Genomic DNA, 23,074 nt, shown 5'->3' with positions numbered 1-23,074 from the left:
CCTGGTCCCTGCTGGCCCCGGCGCTAATTAAACACTAAATGATAGAAAAAGCCTTCCCCACACCCTAATTATTCCCCATTTCAAGTCTAATTTCACCAATCAGTGCCATCTTCATTTCTGAGAGCAAATTGGGCAGTAATCGTTTCTACTGGAGATTTCCCTGCTTCTAATTGCTTGAAGATGATTTAGTAATTATCAGAACTCTGGCTACTCCTATCAGTCATCTCACAGGGCAAATTTATCTGGAGATTGTGCTAAGAGAAATTAAGCCGATTGTCGTAATGAATTTTTAGTGATGACTCACGGTGCGGCCGAGGACGGCGTGTTTTAAATAGGTCCCGGCTGAGGAGCGGTCAAACGATTCAGCTCTGCACAGATAGATTTCAAAATGTTTAATGCAAAATATTCATACAAAAGAAAAAAAAAAGAAATCACATTTATTTAACAGCACGTTTGAATCAAGGCTTTTCAGTGCACAGACTTTAAACAGTGATATACGAGTCACACAGTTCAATCAGCTCCACGAGGAGTCACACCTCTTATTTCCACTGGATCAAGACGAGTGCAGTTTATTAAAAACACCACAAAGGTATCACGGAATTCCTTAGCCATGCATTTGGGTGGGTAAATGTACAGTAAACGCTTAAATAATCAGAGAAAAGAAGGAAGTCCAAGTGGCCGAGCACCAAGGACGAGGCGACTCTTTGAAGGAGGTCGCTTCCTTTTCCTGTTTGTCCACAGTAGCTTCCTGTGTCTCCTCTGCTGCCGCACCGTCAAGGTGACGCCGTGTTATTTTCTTCAACTTTATTGCCGATTGTGCAAAAAAAACGCTCGTAACGCGCGGCTTTACAAGCTCAGTTTGCTGCAGTGGATTCGATTCTAAACAACATATGGCACCGGATTAACTCCACACGTCTACGTCACTTCACACATTACACAGACCTACGCCAAAACGGGATGCGGGCGTTTCACGCGGGTCACACGGCGCCGATCACGGGGTTCTTCCGCCTCGGGTCGGCCTTCCTGTCGTCCTCGTAGCCGTAGCGGTCGGGGCTGGTGTAGCGCCCGGGGCTGGCCTGCCGGTAGCCGTCCCCCCGCCTCCCGCCGGCCTCCTGGGGCTGGCGCCCCCTGCGGCCCGCCGCGGGCGAGGGGGGCACGTCCTGGCGTCCCGCCGCCTGGTGCTGCTGTCGGGAGCGGGGGGCCGAGTGGTAGTAGCGCTCGTTGCCGGGCCCCGGCTGGTGCTGGTGCTGGTGCTGGCTGGGGTGGAGGGCTGCGTCTCTCAGGACGGGCCTGGAGTGGGTGGGGTAGTCGTACGGGTCCCGCCTGAAAGAGAGACGACGGAGCGGCAAGTCAGGTTTGTGGACACAAAACCCTACGATCACACAGACTGTCTGGCTGGAGATAATATTTAACACTGGTCCGAACTGGTTTGAAGCAGCGAGGAGGCCCTGCCTCGCGGTGAGCCCCCTCCCGCTGCTCGGCTTTCGCGGCGAGGCCGTGGCCTTGGCGGGATCGAGTTGTGAGGGGGCCGTGGATGGAGCGATGCCAGGAGATAACAGCGAATGCCTCGGTAAGCACATACGAGGTGGAGTGTGTTTAGCTCATGTGTGGAGGAATGCGAGCGCCGGTGTCCCAGGGGTCTGCAGTAACGAGGCAGCCAGCTGGAAGTCTCCAGTTCCCTCCCACTGGCTGCGGGCGATTAAGGGCTAAACCCCGGGGTAAGGCGACACGGAGGGGGGGAGGGTGGGGGCGGCAGGCCCGGGGAGGGCTGCTCACCTTTCACGGGGCCCGTTCGAATGTTTTCCATCCTAGTGTATGTGCCGTTCCCAGCGTGTCACACGAGCCCGGCGGGAAGTAAGCGAACCTTAAAGCGGAGACTTTGCTATTTTTAAAAGTGGTGGTTTCCACGAGCCTCGAGCGCGTCGCTCAAATCCTTCCCCCCCTCGGCGTTTCCGCCGACGCCTCGCCGCCCGCGGACAAGGTGTTTACAAGCGCCGCCGTGATCCGTGGCTGCACATGTTTCCACGGGCCCGGAGCGGCTCCATCAGGGCGACCTGAATGTGCAGCTTTGAGATTTTCCCTCCGTTTCTGCACATTCGACAAAAAAAAAGACAAAAAAAAAAAAAAAGAACAAGCTACAAACATTCTGACAGCTTCAAATCTGGCATTTGAGGCTGCACCAATCCCAGAGCGGTTAATGAAGGAAATAATCATCTAGTGAACATGGTCCACTGTTTGCGAGGCAACATGAAACACAACCATGTATTTAACAAGGAGCAAACAATGTGCTGCTGGAAACTCTGACATATCTGAAAGCCAGCAGACGTCCGCCAAAGCCTGACATTTCACTATTTCTGATGCCGTTCCACTCTTGCTCCGAACGCGACCTAAACAACAAATGGTAAAGCTTCCGCTAACTGGCCGCGCTCCAAATCGGTGTAAAGCCGCATCAATCACCGGCGGCGGGCGGCCAAACAGATTTAGACGTTCACTTCCCGGCCTTCAACAATGGCTGCCGCTGTCGTTATTACACAGAAGCCTTGAGCTTAGCCTCTGCCTTGTTCTCCTCGGGCCAGGCCCCGGCGTCGGGCTCAGCACCTGTTGACTAACCAATTAGAGTGACTCACTCAGCACTCGCACACAGCTCCGTGTGTGTGTGTGTGTGTGTGTGTGTGTGTGTGTGTGTGTGTGTGTGTGTGTCTGCGCTTGTGCAAAAACAGGCTGCCCTTGGAGAATATTGAAAAAAATATGGTTGTGTGTGTTGTGTGTGTGTGTGTTTTTCCTGGGGTCTGGGAGGCCTGACCACCCAAAGGGAGCAGAGGATACACAGGTGGTCTCGTGAACGGACAGCAAGGCCTTGTCAGTCAGCGGAGCAGGAACGAGAAGCGAGCGCATTCAACGCGCACGCACCCGAACGCACGCGGGAGCCGAGATAAGGAAGGAAAATGGGCCGAGGAAACCGGAGAGGTAGAGGGAGACAAGAGTGAGGAAGATTTCATCTAAAATGAAGATGTGTGGAGGCATTCTGGGTAAAAAAACAATACGTTCCTCCCTGTGAAAGGTCAGCGAGGGGAGGAGAGGGAAGAGGGAGAGACGCGAAGGTCAACCTGCTCATTAATCCAGATTAAACGCTGAAGGCCACCGGGGGAGGCGACGAGAATGAATGAAAGGGGGATGAAGCCTGGACAGAGGAGGGGAAACACCTGGGTCCTCAGCCCGCTCCAGGGCCACCCAACGGGCCGGAACCTCGGCCTGCTTCCCCTCCGCTTCCATCATCGTGCTCCTTCTATTCCCCTCACTGCCATCTTCAATTTCCCCCTCAATAAGCGTCTTCCTCTCTTTGTCTGCTTTAAAGCCTCTCCTCCTCCTCGCTGCATCACGTGCACAGTCGCCGACTCATCACTTTCACTTCCTTCATTAGCCACGTTGGAGCAGGTTGTCTATTTTTCCGCGTGGCTGCGCGTTAAACAGAGGAGGATGAATTCTGTCTGGGCCGGAGACGGCGGACGACGGTTCATTTACTGCAGGTGAGCAAGAAACACGCAGAAACTAAAGATCACGACATTAAAGACCACTTCAGAACTAAAACATACCAAGAAACCATCGCTCTAATAACCCCTTCATTTCAGTTCCGCTGGGATTTTGTTTACCCTCAAGTCCCAAATGTCATCCGTATTTGAATTTTGCATGAACAGCGCTTTTAATTTGGCGGGGCGAGACAAAACATTTCCAGTGGAGCCTTGCTCCTCCTCCAGCCTCTGCGGTGGAACAACTCGGCGTCCGAGCCCGCGCAGAGTGCAGGGCTGTGTTTGTATATTGTAAGTGTCACAATGAAATCTCTGTTTACTCGTTAGCTTACGTAACCTCATCAGCGAGTCTGATGCACAGGCTGAGAGAGGAAGAAATAAATACCAACGCCGGCACTAAACACACAGTAAATGAAGCAGCAGGGAGAGAGTGCAGTGATGGACTTTTTCCAATTATGAAGCCAGATGTAAAAGCTGACATTACTCCAGTTTACTGTCGCGCTCCGCCACCGGGGACGTCACGGCGCTCGCAGCTTCCTGGAGCCGGGGCGGAAATTTCCTCCCGAGCTGCGGCTCCAACAATAAACATGCCAAAACGTGGCAGATCCCCGCCGGATTAAAACCGCCGCATGCCGTCGGTGATGACAATTAAAAGCGCGGCTCGGGTGCCGCTAATCTAGTTTGAAAGGAGCCGCATGACGGCGAGAGGCGAACAGACAGTGCAGTAGGTGTGTTTTCATTCAGCTGTCAGACGAGTCTGAGGAACACTTTTGAAATGTCAAAACAGAAAATAATATTTGGGGGGGAAAAAAGCTACGCAAATGATGTCTGACGGAGTGACGTCTGAACAAATAAGTTTGGAATAAAGATGAAAAGACTTTTAAGAGCAAATAAGCTGCTGGGAGACTGTGATTGATATTATATAATATGTTAGTGATGTTGCTGCTGTGAGCGAGGGAGCGAAGGAAGAGATCGTTAACAGACCACATTTAGTGAAGTGCAAGCAGACGTTTTCTTGTCTTTGGACCCAAACAGAACCAGTTATTTACGGAATTATTCAACTAGTGAAAGCGGGGTGTGATGTGAACCACGCCGGTGGAAAGCTGTAATGACATCTGACTCACACTTCAGGAACATCAGCCCTGTAACAGCAGCCTCTCAGCGAGCGTGCGTGGCGAGTGCAAATAACAGACTGAGCTTTACATATTTCCATGCATGTGAAGGAGCATGGGATATGATTACATATGGGTGGGTCTCATCGGCCCCTGACAGCCAGGGGTTTGGGCGTATGGTGGTGCGGGTGGGACCGGGCTGAACCTGGATCAGATTTAAACTTCCACAGGCCGGGCACCGTCGCACTACCTGCACTAACGATAACTAGAAAACGTTCACGCACGCACACGCACACACGCACACACACACACACACACACACACACACACACACACACACACACACACACACACACACACACACAAAACCAGGCAGTTGTACCTCACCTGTTTGCCAACATGACGAGCGCTCAGATAAGACAACAGCGAGGGGGAAGCAGCTGCTGCGTCTCGCTGCCAAACGCCCCCACGCGCTCAGACATGTGTTCGTGCGCTCGACGCGTCGTAAGTCGCAGACGGAGCTGTGGCGCAAGCAAAAGGAACGGCTCCGTTTCCCATATTCCACCCCGGGGTCCGTCGCTGACAGCACCCGCGGCTTCTTAACGACAGAGACGAAACAGCTCCCCGTCATCAGTTATTATAGGAGCTGTTTACTTAAAAGCTGTAACACGGTATATTTAGCCAGTTGACATATTCATTAGCGCATGATGAATTCCCTGCGTTCCCCAAATTCATCCTTGTCCGAACCCTACACATTCACACGCAGGAGCTCGGCAGCGCTAATGGCGGCAGGCGGACCCAGACCGGGCCCAGCGGGCTCCGCGGCTCCGCTGAGGAAACCATTAGCCGGCTCTGGCCCCGGCCGCAGACGCGGTGGTGCTAATCAAAGCAGCCTATGTCAACAGCGGCGCTGGAACCTGGCTCTCACCTGGGCGCGCGCGGCCCATTTAAACGGGCCCGTGTTTACACACGCCACGGTGACGGGGCGGCGTGGACAGTATCAGTGGCAGGTAGCGGCGCGCCTCGGGAGCAGCGGGCTCCGAATGAGAGGGTGAGGAGTGACGGGAGGCGCCGCCGCAAACGGCCCGCGTGCACGCTCTCGTTAGGCTCGCAGCAACACTTTGTGACTCATTCATCGCGTGGGTGATGTCATGCCGTAGCTGAGCGTCTACTACCCTCAATTCATCATTTTTACCGCTTTTCTAAACACCAGACTTTTCGCTGCAAAGGTTCGGTGATGTGAATTCCAGGGCTCCTCGAAGCGCATCCAGCCTCGAGTGAGAAGGTCAAAGGTGAGATTCACTTCACGGTCGGAGCGTAATCAGGTAATTGAGACATGCTGGGAGAAAGCGCTGGATTCACATCTAATGACACAAACGGCTGGGATTTGTTTTCCAGGCTGCAGCGACGGCAGGCTAAACGCACGGTCAGTGAACGCATCGTCTATCCTGAATCCCAGTCACTGCATCTCTGTCCATCTGGATTAGCAGACTTCATTTCATGCAGACTCATAAATGACAGTTTTTACTGTATCTCCACACACACACACGCACACAGAGGCTCAAAGCACTGGTTTTGTTCTGCACGTACACAGACCTGGGAGCCTGTGGGAGAAGGGGACGGAGCGAGGCACGGGGAGACACCGTAAACAGAAGCGACACACAAAGGCAGACAAAAGGATTGATGGAATCAGGGAAACGTTCACGGAACAGAAAAGGAGAAGTCATTGTAAACAGGTAGAGCCAGCGGCGCCTCGGCTGTGCATGTGACAGAGCTGGCTGAAGCCCTTTCATTTCCTCCCGCTGATTCCATTACAGTTCTCATGTGTCTGCGCACAAACACAGTTAGCCGGACAAACACTGCTGCCTCTGAACCAAATGGGCCCGTTCTTTCATAAAGGTCCCGCGAATATGAAAAGGTTCGCGGCACCTCTCGGGAAATGAAACCGAATCATCCACGCGATGCTTAAGAAGCTGGCGGGCTGCTTATTTAACAATAATGCGAGGAGGGGTCACGCCAGCCTTTAAATCAATCACACGCGGTCCTGGAAGCTATCACAAGCGATGTAGAAAAAGCACAGTGAAGAAGGACGCTTAGAGGTCTCCGGGAACGGGGAAATTAAATGAGTGATGGAGACAATAACTCTAACTTAGTTGGGCGAGTTTAAAGTGAGTTATTCGACAGCTGGACAGCAGCGGGTGGGAAAGGAGTTGATCGCCGGCGAAGCCGCGAGAAGCCGGAGTGAGTTTTAATAAAGACGGGGCGAGCGCGGCCAAAATGTGATTTCTCCGCTGACCTTATGAAAGCCATCAGAACCCAGAGAGCTCCGCGCCGCGGGGTTCCACCGTATCGCAGCCGTCGGAATAAACACAGCCCTCGGCGAAAGTCTGCGGGCGAATATGAGAGTTTCCAGGTGGACTCTCGTCCGATTGTTTTGGCCCAGCGGGAGGACGGAGGCCTAGGTGTGTCCACACGCGGCTCATTAGGGCCGGAGCAGACACAACCCGGGGCGAAAAGGTCCGTGCGCCGAGGCGCCGCGCGGAAAGCCAAGTGGCCGAGAGCCCGGTGAAGTGCGCATTAGAGCGTGCACTCCTCAGGAAGGTCGGATGAGAGTCCTTCAGGGACACTTTGCCGCATACCGGAGGACACTCGACCCGCTGAGGGCGATCAGGAACTCGCCCTGCATTTAAGAGAGCGGGGAGAAGCTCGGACGGAGTTGTTAGCGCATGTTAGCATGCGCTAGCTCATCCCGCACAAAGGCGCCTTCTGTTCCGACGCGACAGGAGCGCCGCTCGGCTGGAGCCCCGCGCTCTCTGACTCCCGGCCATCGCCTGCACATTAATCAGCTAATTATCGGGCCGGCGAGGCCGGGCGCCAACTCGACCCCCTAATCCAATCACCTCTGGTGAGGGGGACGGGGGGTGGCTGCGGTTGGATAACCTGGGGCTGGGTCGCCGCGCCCATGACCCTCCGCTTTGAATTGGTAATGACGTTAATATTCTCCATATGGCCGTGTGTGTGCGCGTGCTATCTGGAGGCTGACCTGCACCCCAGCGCTAATGGCCAGTGGAGGAGGAGGTAGGAGCCAAACCGGCACTATCGCCCTCCCTGGGGCAAAACACTCCAAGCGGCCACTTCAAGCTCCCCGTCTCCAAATCCACCTTTCCAGACTGCTCTCGTTGGCCGCGGTGCAGGAGCCCCTGGCGCTGGGTCCTAGGCTTGGGTCCACTTTCTTTCCTTTAGCGCGGCTACTTTGGGGAAAAACTCCCTTTAAGTCCAAAGAAACTAAAATGCGAGATGCTGGAACTGCCACATTAAAATATGAAACTGGTATTATAATGACGGGTGTGATTTATAAAATAAGAAGTCAACAGGAAAACCCGGAGCTGTTGGTCTGTTGCTTGGCTGTGAGCGTAGTGTGATCCCGGGCTACACTGACATCCATCTACTGTAGCAGACTCTACTTGAGAACCGGCTCCTATTTAAATGTCTGCCTGGACGCCTTCATTGTGCCATGATTTCATCCCCGTGCTGCTGACTTTTACCTCTGTTCTCCATCTGTGAGGCTATATCTCTTGTCCTATCCGTGCACACACGCACACATGCACACATGCACACATGCACACACACACACACACTCGCCTCCTTCGCTTCCACCCCTCCAGCTGCAGCACCAGCCGGCTCCACACAAAGGCAGGCCAAATGTATGCTAATGAGAGCCAGGCCAATGGTGGAGCTGCACTCATTTTGAGAGGAAATGGCTTTCAATAATGGCGGCACCCGGGGGGATTTTGCACAAAGTTCAGCTCCACTTTGAAAAATGCATTCAATTCACTGCTGTGTCTGTTCTCCCATTCGCTCCTGTTTTTCAACCTCGTTGGGAAGAAAACATTCCCGGAATATATCCGCGTCCCCTCCTCCGCATTCATGCTACGGGGAGATGCAGCATTTTTTTTGGGGGGGGGGGCTGAGAAGTCGTGATTTATCTTTACAGAAGCATCAAAAACGAGAACACAAACACGCATGTGTGTTCACGCTCTGAGGCGAACGTCCCCAGAAGCGCGTTAACTGTACCACACGCCTTTCAAATGGATGCGACCCTGTGGGGTCCGCGTCCTAAAATACATCACAGAGGAGATGAACAGTTTAATAACAATGAAAGTGTTTCTTGAGGAAATGAACATTATTTGAACCCGGCTCGTTATTGTCGCGCCCAAACAGCCGGAGAACATCAGAGCTGCTCGCTGCCGATACTTAGAAGCCGTGATTGCTGCTATTAAAGGCAGGTACAACAGCCACAACCCGCTGGGATCCACATTCGCACATAGATTATCATAAGCAACAAACCTGTGTGTTGGAGGATTCTGGCCGACGACGCAAACCCAAACACATTTAATTCCCCGAGAAGCAAAAACAAAGCGTTTCGCTAATGTTAGCGATGCATGAGATCGCCCACACGAAGAGGAGTTTTAAAGTCAACTCATTTCTAATGACATCCGGGGTGATTCCTTGCGTTTCAGAGGCCTGACCTGCAAAACGCTTTTTTTTTTTTTGCTCCAAACCGATTAATACATCATTGAAACGCCTGCTGATGAATCACTTCTGCAGCAGGAGGCCGAGCGCCACTTTGATTTCTGCTGGTCTGAATGGTTGGGAAGGTTTTCAATTTTCCGGAGCTGCTTCAATTTCATTATGGAGGAAGTTTTCGATAAGTAGATGCCAGGACTTCTTTTCCCCCGTTATCGTGATATAAAGTATAATTCAAGCGAGCCGCCAGCGGTCATTCGGGGTCTCCCCGACTTCCCCTCTCTGTCTCCATTTGGGTTTGTCTCCACAGTTACACTTGGCTAATCTCTCTGTCTCTGTGCTGCTCCGTCATGTCCCTCCGTCTCCCTCCCAGATCCTCCACCGGGCTCGTCCCAGTGCCGATGACTGCGCTCCCTGGTGCCTGTCATATCAGGAGGGGCAATAACCCATGAAATGACTCTTCTCTTTTTCTCACTGCGCTCCTCTCCATCCCGGGCGTCCCCCCGCTCTCACTTTCCCCGCGCCGAGCCGCTGCACGCTCCACTTAGCTGCCGGGCCGCAAGGAGCACGAAAATGACGTCGGCTCGGCGCTTTGCAGCGAGCAGGAATAGAAAACGCACGGCGGATCACGTGGCGCGGTCACGCTGGTGTGAGTTACCTGGAGGAGGTCAAACATGCACCTAATTTGACAAAACGCATGCAACTCCAGGCAGAACCTGCACTTAAGGTTTTTTATCCCTCATATGAGTGAAACATCCTTGGTGTGTGTGTGTGTGTGTGTGTGTGTGTGTGTGTGTTGGGGGGGGGTCCCGCTGCCTGCGCCCTGCTCTCTGGAGGACTGATCCCTCCTATTGCTGGGATGAGTAGACACTCCCAAGGCAAACACTCCAGATTTAATTATAAGCTCCAAAGAGGATTAGTCTGCGTCTGCATGTGTGTGTGTGTGTGTGTGTGTGTGTGTGTGTGTATGCGTGCGTGCGTGCGAGGGAGGGAGAAAGTAGGCAAACACAAAGAGAAGGAGTGGTGAGGAGTATTTCACCTGGGCTGCGTGGAGAACTTCAGGTCCACCTCCTCGTACCGGTGCCCGGGCCGGGACTCGGCTCCTCTGGGTGCCATCTAGGAGGAGATGCAGCACAGTGAATGCAAATATATACATTTCATGCCGCCTTCCTTTAAACCCCCCTCCCCTAGCTTCATGCAGGTTTAACCATGTGCAGCCGTCAGAGGAAACAAAAGTCATGAAATGCCCCACGTAACGTCAACACACGCAACCGCACGTAAGCGCCTCGTGTGTACAGTTTACACAAACACCCAGGTCATACGAGAAGAATTACGCTTTGAGTGGGTTTTGACGAGAGCTGGATCTGTCTCTCATCCAAACACACCAGGCCCTGATTGATTAAAGCCGCGTCCACGCTAAGGCAAATAAATCTGCGATCGCTGTTTACACGCGACGGCTTCGATACACAAAGGCAATTTGGATGACGGCGCGGGGCATTACAGAGCTCGACCGCGGCCATCGAGGCGCCAATTAGGGCGGATCTTTGTGTTTACTCCTCCAGTAGATTCCCAGAGCCTCGGATCTGTGTGGAAGGAAGCCGGCGCTGTTCTGGCTGTCCGTGGTGGTCCGGCCACTCATCCGTCATCCAGCTCCACTTTAAATACAAGTTCAGATCAAAAACAACAGCTGCACGGTGTAAAAAACTGTGTGCGTGTGTGTGTGTGTGTGTGTGAGGGGATACACCGCGCTTTAAGAAGCCGTGCCAAATCAGCGTTTTCTGATTCGGCTACTTTTCAAGGAGCACATGGTGTTTTGGAGCGAGAGCGCGGAGCTGCGGCTGAGGCTGTGTGCGTGTGGACAGGGTGTATAGTTACAACAATACAAGAGGGTTTAAACAAGCCATCCCTGAAGGCGGGAGGGAGAGCATACAGTTTCAATTATCTGCAATCTAAGCTGCTGCCGGGGCTCTCGCATGCAAACACGGGCTGTTTACTCCACGGACATTTCATTGGCCAGCGTAGCATCTCATGCTAACAGCGCGTCCTGCTAACAGCGCACGGTCGCTTCCCGACGTACACACTTGGACCTAAACAAACAGGTCACCGCTCTGACAGACGCACACGTGGAGATCTACCAAGTGGCAGAAGGCGACACACAAAGCAGGGCCGCGCTGGTTCAAACAGACACACCGGTTCAAGCGGATTCTGCGGCGCATTAGCACATATCATTAGCGTGTCTGCGAGCGGGGGAGCCCTAATGTCTCTGAATGCGAGCCAGGCTGCTGAGCTCCGCACTCAAGTGTCGTTCTGCCCGCGCGTGTGCGTTCATGTATGTTAATACGCGGCGGTTTATGGATGGAGCGCTGCATCTGAATGGCGGCGTGTGCGCGTTAGCCCGGGCGCATTATGCAAAGAGATGCGCGCTGGTCTCAGCAAGGAGCCGGGCCTCAGGTGGACGACCCTCCGCACACGCGTGCTGAACGTAATAAATCTTCAGAGTAGAAAGGAAAAGGGAGAGAATGATGAGGACAGGAGGAAATGTGTGTTTGGATAAAATGAGTGAACGTCTTTGTCCGTTGATTGTATTAACATAATAGCCTGCAGCCGCTCTGAGGGATTCCTTTCTTAACCCGCACACACACACACACACATATGTTGAAGACGTCCGTCATATGGACGCGTCTCAGGCCCATTTTCTCGGATTAGACAGCAGATGATTCTGTTTGTGCCGAAATACGGCCACGGCCTACGCACATGTACAGATCAAGAAATCAACAAAAACAAAAGACAAGTCTCGACCTCGCCATGGCAACGGGAAAACAGCAGCGTGTAATGCATCCAGGTTGGACCTCGGGACACTGGAGATGAGGAGACCTCCAACTAAAAGTGTTCGACGGCACCTCAGACCCCAAAGCTTCCGATCAGCAGGCCGCCAGCCTGTTATGATACGTGCCTTTAAGCAACGCGGCTAAAACGCATCACAACAATCTCTCTTTTATTGTATGACGATGTGAAGCCATCGAACGCCGCAGCGCTGCAGCTGACAAACACTCTGACAGAATGGCTGGCGTGTGTGCGAACGAGCAGAAAGTCACTTTTCCATTTTTCCAAATTAGAAAGCTGCGCCTTGACAGTGCCAGATGATAAGCACTGCAACACACACACACACACACACACACACACACACACACACACACACACACACACACACACACACACACACACACACACACACACACACACACACACCAATCAGCTCTAGCAGCACAGCTGTCGCATTCATCAGAAAGTATTGCCGGAGCTCAGGAAATGAATTTCTTGGAGCACTTTTAGCTTTGCTGTAAATTTGCAATGCTCATATATACAATACGCCTCAAATGAGAGTCCAAGTGCTTTGACACAATGCCTGAGCGGAGCTTTCATCCAGCGACGGAGATGCTCCGATTCTGCCTTTTCCAAAAACCGCTTTCCTCTGCCGTCTCTTTTCAAACAGCACAATTAGCCTCCCTCGTTGCCATCTATTCCTCCCTGCATCCAACCATCCATCCTCCTCTTCTTCTTCCTCCTTCCCTCCATCCATCCATCTCTGGGGCTAATTACGCATGTGTCTCAGCGCTGGGACCCTGTGCCCACCTCCCGCTGGCAGCCTCACCTCCGCACCCTGGCACCATCGAGGCCCGACACACCCGATATCCTTCCTCGCCTCCTTTCCCTGCAAATCTCCGTGATAGGATTCAACTGACTCCCCCCCCGTCCTCACCCTGTGGGAGGACTGGGAAACAGATAAGACTGAGAAAAGAGAGAACGAGAGAATGGAGCTGGCACACAAGGGGGAAAACTGATGGAGGAATTGTTAAAGATGCATGTGTGGGTGGATGCAAAACAAACCAAAGCAGGAACTTGTGAGCCTTACTACGGTTGCTTCTAGCTGTAGTATAAAGCCGAAATGCCAACACAGCAGAGTCACACCCACATATGCACACAGATATGTGCAAAACCACCTCCATTACTCTTAGTTACAGCTCTGTTAGAGGCGAGATGGACAGACAAGAGCAGAGGGAGAGGGTAAGCAAAGGTCCCCAGCGTGAGCCGCTGAGTGGGTCCTTAATGGTTGATTTAGGCAAATTAGTATCTATACAACAAAGCACATTCAGCATAATGAACGGTTTAGCTCAGTGTGGCCTGGAGGAACACAGACTGTCGTCGTTCAGACCCGACGCCGTGTCCTCAGTGTTTTCTGTCTGTTCTCCGGAAATGCCACCGTTACCAGCGATTAACCAGCTAAACCTCGGAAAGGTCACACAAGCTCTGTCCCGCTAGTCAGGTGTCCTCCATGCAAGAACACACAATTAGGCCCCGTTAGGGGAGAGAGGGCGAGGGAGAGAGAGAGAGAGAGAGAGAAAGAGAGAGGGGGGGGGGGGGGGGGTACGTGTGTGTGTGTGTGTGTGTGTATATTTCAAACAGGAGTCTCACTTGCCCTCCAGTGTACACTAAACACTCCCACACCTGGACCCTGCTCACTCTGAGCTCGTTAGCAGCAGATGGTACACACACACACACACACACACACACACACACACACACACACACACACACACACACACACACACACACACACACACACACACACACACACACACACACACACACACACACACACACACACACACACGGACCAAAGGTTACACACACCCAGGCTGGAATGCAGAGTCTATTTTGATAATAGGCCAATCTGCTGGTAATTGTCCTCAATGTTAGTGTTTGTTTAGGTCTCAACTCTTGACCTATGAACGTTTTCTACGTTTACATACAGTTGGTGTGTGCCAACAAACGCTGGCGTGTTTGGGGTTTCATCTGCCTGTGACCTCGTCTGCTGCACCGCCGGCATTGTCTATGGCTCCGTGCAGGACCATTTCATCAGTCTGGGTACATTTGCTCCGTATTAACTTTTCAAACTGTTTACATGACGTCTAAATCAACTGAATGTGTTTACCTGAACGTTTTACACACTCAGGGAAACGCGCTGATGTCACCGACTCCAACCGAACAAGCACACACACAAAAACATGTGTTTTCCAACCTACGGTAACAGTGTGTAACAGTATGTAGGTTTCATGTTGCAAACAAGTAAAACTGTAACGTCAGCTGTTGAGCAACTGCACTTGACCTACACGTGTGTGTGTGTGTGTGTGTGTGTGTGTGTGTGCGCGCGCTTTACTACCAATCTGCAATCAACACGCATCCTGAAACGCTTCCATGTGTGTTATCAGTGTGTGTGTGGCCATGGCAGTGGCCATGGGGTGTTTATTTACCGGCGCTGTGTCCGTGTTCCTCTCCTCCTCCCTGGGTTTGTTTGCCTCCCCACTGTTCGCTGAAATAACATCCAAATACCCCTGTGACTGTGTGTGTGTGTGTGAGGTTATGATGCCCTGACTGGTGGCTCACAGGAAGTGTGACTACGACACAGACAGAGTTTGAGTATTTTTTTACACATTTACAGTGTGTGTGGCTGTGGTTTACTGTACACCTTCCAGATCTGTCAAGTCACGCGTTTTGGTGTTTTGACGCTCCGTCCTCACAAGAGCTCAGGCTGAGGACTCGTCTGTTGTTCCCTCCTTCCGGCCACAGATTTGTAGATGTGGGGGTCAACGCCTCCATCGGTGGCGGAGGCTTTGATGAGTAATTCCAGCTCCTCGCGGCCTCCGAGCGCCAACGCTGAGAAATGTCCTGAGGTCGATCTGTTTGACCTTCAGACGCTTTGATGTGACGCCTCCTCAGGAGCCTGCTGCCGGCTTTGGAGGGTCACTTCGCCCAGACGCCATGTGCACGCAGCGGAGTGAGGGCGTATTTAGATCCGTCTTGTGGGGTTCTCCTTTTCTTTGTGCCTAAATCCTCGGTTTGATGTCTTAGCGGCAGAGCGTGCTGACTCACGAGGCGCTTCCTTTTCCTAAAACCTGCACCTGTTGAAATTACTCATCCTGCCCCGAAGATGAATCACGCTTGGTCAGTTTATCTTCTTGGAAGACAACACGGGCCTTTTATATAGAAATGAATTCATAAAGTATGTTTAAAAGAAGAAAATAGATTGAATTTTTGCAGGTGGAGACCCTGACTTCTTGTTTTTGATCTTGTGGAAATACCTATTACATCCTATATATATATATAAATATGAACAATTAAAAAATATAGAAAGATGTACTATATGATGGTGTAATTATATAATTATGGCCCACTTGAGGATGAGCATGTAGCACCTAATTGTGTTTTTAGTGATATACGACGTCTAAATGCAAGTAAAACACACATTTTGGGCTTGTTTTTTTTTTTACATGTTGAGAAAGGAAGGAAAGGCCAGTGAAGCGTGACCTCACACGCACGCAACCGACCCAACTGAACCTTCGCGTCTGAAATCCAAACACAAAGCAGTGACACGCTTTGAAGCGAGAGCCGGCGCGAGTGAGGAGGAGAATAGTAGATTTCTATCAAGTTGCAGACAGATCACACTCTGCAGTTTACCCGTAGGCCAGAGACAAGCTGTGGGGATAAAGACCGACACCAAATAAGTCCCTGTAGGCCACTGTCGGCCCAGATGGGGAGGAGGGAGGACAGGGAAGGGAAAAAATTTAAAAAGCCTTCAGCCGGTTGCTGTGCAGCATTGGAATGAAGTGACTTAAAACAAAACGAGGGGGGGGGGGGGGGGGGGGGGGGGGGGGGTTGGAGCCTCAGGGATGAGTTGGAGAGACAAGGACAGAGAGGAGGAGTCCGTGGATGGAATCGCTCATTGTGACTTTGTGAAGAGATGAGCGGCAGAAAGGTGCTGCACGCGTCTGTGGAAACTCTCAGTGAGAAACATAATGTTGAGATGAGATGTTCACTCTTGTCTCTGTCTCCCCGGGGTGCGAGCGAGAGTTCAGGCTGCGCCTGAGTCCGTGGGCGGAGGGAGGGGAGGCGCCAATTAAACATTAAGACCGAAGCCGGCGGCAAAGTGCACAAGACCGGTGGTCGAAGAGCAGAACGCGCGGATCAGACACTCTGCGTTTTCTGCCTTTGACTCGGAGCAGAACGGCCACGAGTGCTCGGAAAAAAGCCACCTTTAATTGTAATGCGCGGAATTACAGGCCGGGTTCAAAATACCCGGACTGTGGTCACGACCACGTGAGTCAAGATCAAACCGAGTGCTTGTAGGAGCTGCTCCAAGGCCTTGTTTAGAGAACGAGCACCGTCAGCGGGCGTCTGTCACCAAGACGAGACCAAGGACGGAGAAATCGAGGACGAAAACGAGCACGGCAACGTCTCCATCACCTTCTGCCTCATGGGTTCAAAGCTCCGACTCCTCACGCTGCCAAACTACTGCACGCCACTGTTTGAGCCATGCTGGGAGGGTATTAATGGTATTGTCCCATAATGACCAGTGCATTCATAGCTGGAGCTCTTTAACTTGTTTCAAGTGTAAATCTATTTGTTTTCTAGAATATTCATGAGGCATTATGTCCCGATAATGCAGCGTTTAAAGGAATTAGCACAAGAAACTACATTTGCATTGCAAAGCGTGGAATTAACTCCGCTCACACGAAATGAAGCTGCCAGGCCGCCTTTTGGACTAAATGCTTGTAACCGGGACCCAGCATGCTTTTCCCCTCCACATTAGTGATGCCTGGAGGCTCTACCTCATTTGTCCTCTGTGATTTTCCCCCCGCTCGGCCGGTCGCTGGTCACAGTAGCTCATGGGGCTATTCTGGGGCGAACGCAGCGAACACTAACTTGTGGCGGGGTCCGTGTAATTATACGAGCCAGAATAGAACTCGCCGGGTCCAGAGACGTGGTGGAGCGAACGCGCGGCCTTTAATCAACACGGGCCTTGACTTCAGCGCGGGGCTACGTGGATTTGAACAGAGCCCCCCGCCCTCGGAGAAACTCAGCTCGCCCAAAGCTGTGGTTCACGGCCCTTAGATGGTCACGGGGAGTGTGTGCGTGGACGAGAGACTCTCTCTCTCTCTCTGTGGTTGCGTGTGGATCGTGCGCCGTTACGTGTTTGTGGTGTGTTAGCTCATAAAAGTAACCATTAAATGTGTGCGTGGTGGGACTTCCACACTCTCGCCGCGTTTGGTTTGTGTGAGGTTGGTGTCAATTTATAAGCAGGACTCAATCCAGCTTGCTTAGTGAGTGCAAGGCGTCTCTGCTTTCCCCCCGCGGGGGGTGCGAGTGCGCGTGAGACGCTGAATGATGGGTGTGAGCTAGCCAGTCATCCCTCGCTCCTGCCTCATTAAAACGGTGCAGGTGCATCAGCACAACCTCAGCTCCACGCACGCACGCACGCACGCACGCACGCACGCACACACACACACACACACACACACACACACACACACACACACACACACACACACACACACACACACACACACACACACACACACACACACACACACACACACACACACACACACACACACACACACACACACACACACACAGGGCATATGCTCACCTGATTAACACTAACATTAGGCCAACATTAGTAAAGCCTCCTTTAGAGAAACACCCCCGAACCAGCTGCTCTCTCCCTCCCTCACCCTCTTCCTTATGCACAATGTAGCATCTCAGCCTCCCACACTACTGTATGTCTCTCCAATTGATCTCCTTTGGAAATCGGAATAATTAATACGACTCGACCTAATGTGCCGCGCTCATTTAAAAGTTGGAGGTTGATCAGAAATGTCTGCCTCCAAGTGGGATCTGAGTGGGCTGGTCGGTGCTTCGCCAGTGACTGAAGATGGCACAGTCTCCTCTCACTGGTCCAGTGCTGGTACTAAAGACTAACAAACACATCCTGCATCTCAACCAGCTGGTCAACACATTACAACTAGCAAACTACTGTAACAGGCAAAAAAAGCCCAAATTCAGACACATATCAATGGGAGTCCATTGTGTCCATGCTCCAGCAGCACAGACGCCTGCTTCTGAAGGGACCACCTGAAACCGTGGCCTCTTCCTCTGCCTCCCCCGCTCCATTCCTCCACTAGTTTGTGTCAATATCTCCATGTGTCCGTCAGTTCCTCCGTCCCATCTGTCTTGTCCGTGTGCCAATCCTGCTGCCCCCCTTTTAGATGTGCCATTTCTCATCCTTCCCATCTTTCCCCGAGGCGCTTCTTTAACTCTTGTTTACATCGACTCTGCTCCGTTGCTTCGTCACGTCCTCGGTTTCTCACTCATTCCTCGTTGCTATAAACTCATATGTTCTCTCTCGAGTGCTGACTCTGTTCTGTTCCTGACCGACCTGCCTCTCCGCCCCCCCCTCCATCCTATTCCACTCCGCCACCTCCGGGTTGCCCCCTTGCCTCCGTACGCAGCTTTCTGCTGGGCTACGCTACTTTTGTGGCAGCTTCCCCAACAGCAGGCACACAGCGGGACGAGCCTGCAAGCGTATCCATTACACCTGCACAGCAGAAGGTGTGTGTTAAGAGGAGGCGCTTGTCAGGTGAAAGCATAGTGGGCCAGTCGCTGGGACACAGCGGGACCAAGTCTTGCCAGTAAACACAACTAAGCGCCAATATTAAACCACAGATGATGCATGGGACGTGTGCTACCATCACGTCTGGATACTGTATGTGCTGCTCCCGTTTTAATTTGTGCGACTTCATAAAAGGAGCACGTGTGCGTTCACGAGGGCAGCGGGTGCTAAAAAACCATCAGGGGCGTTTGCCCGTGGGCACGGGAGCGCCACCGCCCCGCATGCATGTGAGCGCGTGTAGGCCATCTATCACCGTGACAGGCCGGTGCGTGTTTACTTAATGATGTGGGGTTTTATTTATGAAGTGATGGCCGACGTGTGGGAGGGAGAGGAGACGGTGAGAGAGAGGAGCGCGGGAGAGATTGAGACAGCCCGAGGATGTGACATTAAAATATCATCAAGGTGATGGATGTCCGCGCGCACAACATTAGAGGGAAGTACAAAAAACAGCTGCGCAACGGATGACAAGTCATATCTGGAATTGTGTGACTGTGTGTGTGTGTGTGTGTGTGTGTGTGTGTGTGTGTGTGTGTGTGTGTGTGTGCAGCAGCGCGTGTGTGTTTGTTTGTGACTCCTGTGTTCATTAAGGTGCCGCCGTCTTTATGATTCAAAGGGTAATGAGTTGAAGATAAGATGCATGAGTTCCTATGTGTTTAAGGGGGTGTGGGTGTCTCTATTGTCAGGTTGGGTAACAATATCCTGCTGCTCTCTGACCGTACACACATTAGATCATGGTCAGCGTACAGTAACAGCCACTAGGGGGCAAATAGGACAAACGAGACTCAGTGAGTGACATTATGACAAAATGGGCGCAATCATGCAAGCATCTCGCTAAGGATGGAAAACCTTCAGGCCCAGAGCCGCTTCAGAACCTGCAGAAGGCCACACTGCCTGTCAGATGCTATATGTCATTGCACCTGCACGTCGCTCCGTACTGGACCAGTGACAAAGACAGACATTCTATTTTCCGAGGATCCTCGCAAAGAATAACAGCGGGGAGAGCGTTTTCACATACCGCACTGTGTGTGTGGTTTTCCTGCAGCACAGTGGCCCAGAAAGAAGAAGCTCCAGAGAGTAATTAACAGAGCCCAGAGGATCACTGGGTGCAGTCTTCCCACTAAGAGGAGGAACCGCACGTCTCCCAACGCCACGGAGGCCGAACGCATCGACGAGGACCCGGCCGTTCTCCGTTTGAACCGTTACCGCCAGGCAGATGGCGCCGAACAAAGAACACCAGGACCAAAAGACTGAAGCCTAGTTTTTACCTCAAAAAAAACACAAACACTACAGGAAGTTTACGCTGATTAAGGATATGTGCAACTTGACCCTCAAAAACCTTTGGCACATGCCTGAAAATTAATTAAAAAATGAAATAAAACTAAAAGAAAAGAAAAATTAATTAAGACTAGTTAAAAGCCTACTAAAAACTAAACATAACTCACATCAAACGTGCGTGATCTGACCCGTGTGACAGGCACAAAAATCTAATTTAAAACCAGCCCATCATTACTTCGTGAAGAAGTCTATAAAAAGAACTTGCTCGTGTACTTTTGTGGTTTAATTGGCCATCAAGACATTACAGAGGGCCTATCATTAGCATATAGAGGAAATAGACAGCGAGCGGGTGACAGTGTGATTGTCATAATTACACGTGTGACCTATTCACAGAAGGGGAGCGCGGTGCAAAGGGTCGAATCGGAGACAGATACAGAGACGGAGGCGCTGAGGTGGAGGTCAGAAGAAAGCAGCGAGGAAGGGACGTTCAAGCACACACACACACACACACACACACACACAGAAAGGCAGTGGCAGACGCACCCACTTATACGTGGCTGTCCACACGCGGCTCCACCTCTAGATTCATGTAGACAGACGACCGCCAAATAGAATAAACAGGGACGTGAATAGATATTCTAACCCCAGTGTCTTTTGTCGCTGCTTTTGTTTATGCCAGCTTAGGTTAGTGTGCTACCCAGGGTCCTCCAGCTCGCCAGTGGGAATGGAGACACACACACACACACACATGCACACACAGACACACACACACACACACACACACACACACACACACACACACACACACACACACACGCACACACTCATCGTCTCTTTCAAACACAAATAAACCACTCAGAGTGAGAACGGCGCTCCTGGCCTTGTGTGGAGAGCTCGGAAAAGCCTTTTAACCATTCAAGGCCGCGGCAACGGCCCAGCATAAAAGAGCAGCGCTGTGCTGGTGGAGGCAGAATGTGTGTGTGTGTGTGTGCGTAGCAGCGGCAGAGCAGAGCGGGCGCTTTGCTCAAGTGGGCCGCATGCACACGGGGAGGGAAAATAGCTACGAGTCCTGCTGAATCACAAGGTCTGAGGGGAGCCACCGGCGCAGCCCTCCGCCGCGTCTCATTGTCGCAGCAAACAGACGAGGAGGCCGATTATTCCCCGTTCTATTCCCACGCCGACCCCGGAAAAAAGGCAGATTTATTCTGCGGAGGTTTATTTCAGCCGTGAGTACATGAGAACGTGAAATGAGCGCTGCACGCCCCTTTGTGCGCTGCTGCCCATCGCATCTGATGTGGCGCTACCACGCAAGCCTCGGCCGCTGTAAACAAAGCAGAGGATGAAAGCGGATCCTGTGGTTCCCGGTCTATTCGCGCCGCTGCCTACTGGTTTGGTGCTCATCTATCTACTGGGTGTGTTCCTGGGTTACGCCTGCGATAGCTGCTTCGTTTCATGTGATGTACAGTACAGTGTGTGTTGTGCAGATTGGCCTCGTACAACCTTTAGGTGGCGATGACAAATCTGTTGGGTCTGAATGATGCCTGTCCATGTTTGATCGGAGCTTCATGCTTTGTTGGTGGAAACAGCAGAAGAATAATATATAATAATTTGATTCTCGATTTACAACAGAACCGAGGGTCGATTGAAGACGCTGTAAAACACGGTGCTTTGTTCTATAACAAACTATCCTGGTAAAATCCAATTGTTATCTTGAGCAATTAGCAAGTTAATTCTGCTGCAACTCCATATTTTTCACAGACAGAATACTCCTTTGTTAGATGGCCATTGTAATGGAAAACAGTAAGAAAGAAAGGAGCCACGTGGAAAGTAAACAAACGCTGGTTTGAACAGTAGGCGGATAAAGGCTTTACCCTTAAATGCTTTCCCATGACTTTTCAGCGCGATGAGCTACACATGTTGGATGTCCAACATTCCAGTATCCTCCTCCCTTTGTGTCCATCTTAAGGGACGTTTGAGTGTTTCTACTCGCACTGCGTTTGTGTGATTGTGAGTGGGGTGTTTCATTATCAGGTCCTCAGGGTAGGAGCCCACTGCTGCTTCCTAATATGACCACAGCTCGCTCCCTCGTCCTGTTTTTGGGTGGAAAATAACAATCAGATCCAAGGCTGTGCCTCGCCCTCGCTGGGCTTTAATTGCATTTGAGTCCCGGTACCGAGCGGCTCACGGCGAACCGGGGCGGGCGTGTAATGACTGGAGTCCCTTTGGGCCTGGACGAAAGGAAGTGCGGCGCGAGTCCGCCAGCGCTAATGAAGACTGGTTCGCGGGGCTTCATTGCTCAATAAACACAAGCTAAAATAAGAGGGGACGCGAGCGCAGCAGGAGGCGGTCTGTGCTCGGCTACGGGTATCTGCAATGTTGTCAGCAGACCCGGCCCATATTTCCCAGATGCATCTGTTTCCGTCTTCGCCGACTCGTGTCATTTAATGAAAAACAAATCCAACTGTGGGGAAGAGTCTTCGCCAGCCGCTGCGGTCGGACTCGGCGATTCTGCTTTGTATCAAAGTGTGAAAGCCTGCATACATGGGAACCGCTTAGAAAAATTAAACAGCTGATAAACGCCTATTGATTCCCACGCTCCACGCTGGAGCGTACGGAGGTAAATGAGAGGATTCCACAGGCTGGATCAATACAGGCACAGGGACACGGAGCAGTGCAGCTCGGTTAGCACAGGCAAATGCAGTGGGAGTTTTCAGGCCACTGCTGCTTAAGCCGAAATAGGAAAAAAAAAAAAGAGTAAAGTGAGGTAGAGGTGGACAGAGAGAGAGGTAGAGAGCTGAAAGAGAGGGTGGATGGAAATGTCACCGGTCTAATAGATCTCTCCATAAACTAAATGAGGAGGAGAGCCTCGCCGCCTCGGTGCCACGTGGCACCCTCCAAATGTTAACAAGGGAGCTGAAAATAGGCTGAGAAGGGCCCAAGGGAGAACAGGCTGGGCTCACAGGAGCCCCGGCGTGGCCCCGAGACAACAACACGCACGCACGCACGCACGCACGCACGCACGCACGCACGCACGCACACACACACACACACACACACACACACACACACACACACACACACACACACACACACACACACACACACACACACACACACACACA

At 51.9% G+C, this 23,074-nt stretch overlaps 1 protein-coding gene across 4 annotated transcripts in view; it reads right to left on the bottom strand.

Moving 5' to 3' along the window:
* Nucleotides 1-377: 377 nt before the first annotated feature.
* Nucleotides 378-23,074, bottom strand: part of pard3ba (par-3 family cell polarity regulator beta a) — a 106,798-nt gene continuing 84,101 nt past the window's right edge. For all 4 annotated transcript variants that reach the window (XM_029129543.3, XM_029129549.3, XM_029129557.3 and 1 more), the window contains 2 exons: nt 10,206-10,282; nt 378-1,323 (listed from right to left, as the gene is read on the bottom strand). In XM_029129543.3, coding sequence (XP_028985376.1) covers nt 978-1,323; nt 10,206-10,282 — 423 coding nt within the window. In that variant the 3' untranslated portion in view covers nt 378-977. The remainder of the gene's footprint in view (nt 1,324-10,205; nt 10,283-23,074) is intronic.

The sequence above is a fragment of the Betta splendens genome, chromosome 2 (genome assembly GCF_900634795.4).
Source record: "Betta splendens chromosome 2, fBetSpl5.4, whole genome shotgun sequence".
Taxonomy (NCBI): Eukaryota; Metazoa; Chordata; class Actinopteri; order Anabantiformes; family Osphronemidae; genus Betta; species Betta splendens.
This window is presented reverse-complemented; position numbering and strand designations above follow the sequence as displayed.